General features: G+C 64.7%; 1 protein-coding gene across 1 annotated transcript in view; it reads left to right on the top strand.

Annotated features, from left to right (window-relative positions):
- Positions 1 to 1,227: 1,227 nt before the first annotated feature.
- ANO1 (anoctamin 1) overlaps positions 1,228 to 1,393 on the top strand; it is a 40,354-nt gene continuing 40,188 nt past the window's right edge. Inside the window, exon 1 of the mRNA XM_023524850.1 lies at positions 1,228 to 1,387. Coding sequence (XP_023380618.1) covers positions 1,228 to 1,387 — 160 coding nt within the window. The remainder of the gene's footprint in view (positions 1,388 to 1,393) is intronic.

The following is a 1,393-nucleotide window of genomic DNA, read 5'->3' as shown; positions in this document are numbered from 1 at the left end:
AGTGAGAACTCCTGCCGGTGTCCACTTATACGTCACTGTCTTGTCCAAGTTCATGGGGAGAAGGGCCACAGCTGGCCCCTCCCCTCATCTTCCAGGAGAAACAGTCTGAGGTGAGAAGACCTGGCCAGGGCCACAGAGGCAGGCGCGGCTGAGCGAGGCCCTTGCCCAGGCCTCCTGGTCTCGGCCGGAGCCCTCCTGTGGCCTCTGGGCAGCAGAGGCGCTGTGCAGGGCATGGGCTTTGCAGACAGAGACCCGAGCTCAGTCCCCACACTGCTGCGTGGCCCTGAGCAAGTCACGTCTCTGCTCTGGGCTCCTTTCTTTGTCTGTGACCACGGGACTGTGCCAGTCTCCACCTGGTGCAGGCCAGGTGGACGCTCTGCGTGGGCTTCTGCCCGCACAGCCGATGGCCTTTAAACGTTAGTGTCTCAGTGCCAGGGGCGGAGGGGGAGGGCCCTGGGCCTCACAGCCCCTCTCTGCCATCTGTCCACAGCAGCTCCGCCCTTGCCCCAGATTTCGCATCTGCTCAGCAGAACAAAAGCCCGCTGTAAACAGGACCCACCATCCTGGCCAGACGCCCCTCGTCTCCTGGGAGAGCCCCACATGGTGGGTCTCCCCCACCCCAGGCAGCTTGCGGATGTGTTCCCTCTGCACATCGTCCCCATAAGGGCCAATGGAGACCTGCACGTGCCCAGCACGCAGCGGGCTCTCAAGAGAACACAGCGTCACCCTGTTCCTCTCGGTGTCCGGGGCGAGGCCTGTAATGCCAGGACTGGGGCGGCATCCGCTGTTAGCACTGGCGGAGGCTGGGGGCCCTCGGCTTCTCCTAGCAGTGGCTCCGGCACGGGCTGTGGGTGCCACCGATCAAGGGTAGCCCCAGGGGTGAACACTCGCGTGCCCCTCTGCGGCTCCCCAGCAGGCCTGGGTGGAAGTCCGCAGAGCCCAGACGTTGGGGGCTGCAGAAATCGCCGGAGCCATGCAGAATGAAAATGGGGAACTCATTCGACACTCGTTAAGAATTTTAGGGCAGCAGCAGCCAAGCGTGAAACCCCGCAGAGGGGCCCGTGTGACAGCACGTGCCACGTGAAGTGGGCCCCGGGTGGAGAAGAGGGACGTGGCACAGGCCGACGCCAGCTGGCGAGCCTGCCCACAGCCCACCGTGGCGGGACCCAGGGGCCCTCCCCGCCCAGCCTCCGGCCCTGCGCCCTCAGACGCCCCCTCTCTTCCAGCATGGAGATGTGTGACCAGAGGCACAACATCACCATGTGCCCGCTGTGTGACAAGACCTGCAGCTACTGGAAGATGAGCTCGGCGTGCGCCACAGCCCGGGCCAGTCACCTCTTCGACAACCCCGCCACGGTCTTCTTCTCCGTCTTCATGGCCCTCTGGGGTAAGC

The sequence above is a fragment of the Pteropus vampyrus genome, unplaced genomic scaffold, assembly GCF_000151845.1.
Source record: "Pteropus vampyrus isolate Shadow unplaced genomic scaffold, Pvam_2.0 Scaffold501, whole genome shotgun sequence".
In the NCBI taxonomy this organism is placed as follows: domain Eukaryota; kingdom Metazoa; phylum Chordata; class Mammalia; order Chiroptera; family Pteropodidae; genus Pteropus; species Pteropus vampyrus.
The sequence above is the reverse complement of the archived record's forward strand: the minus strand, read 5'-3'. Positions and strand labels throughout refer to the sequence as shown.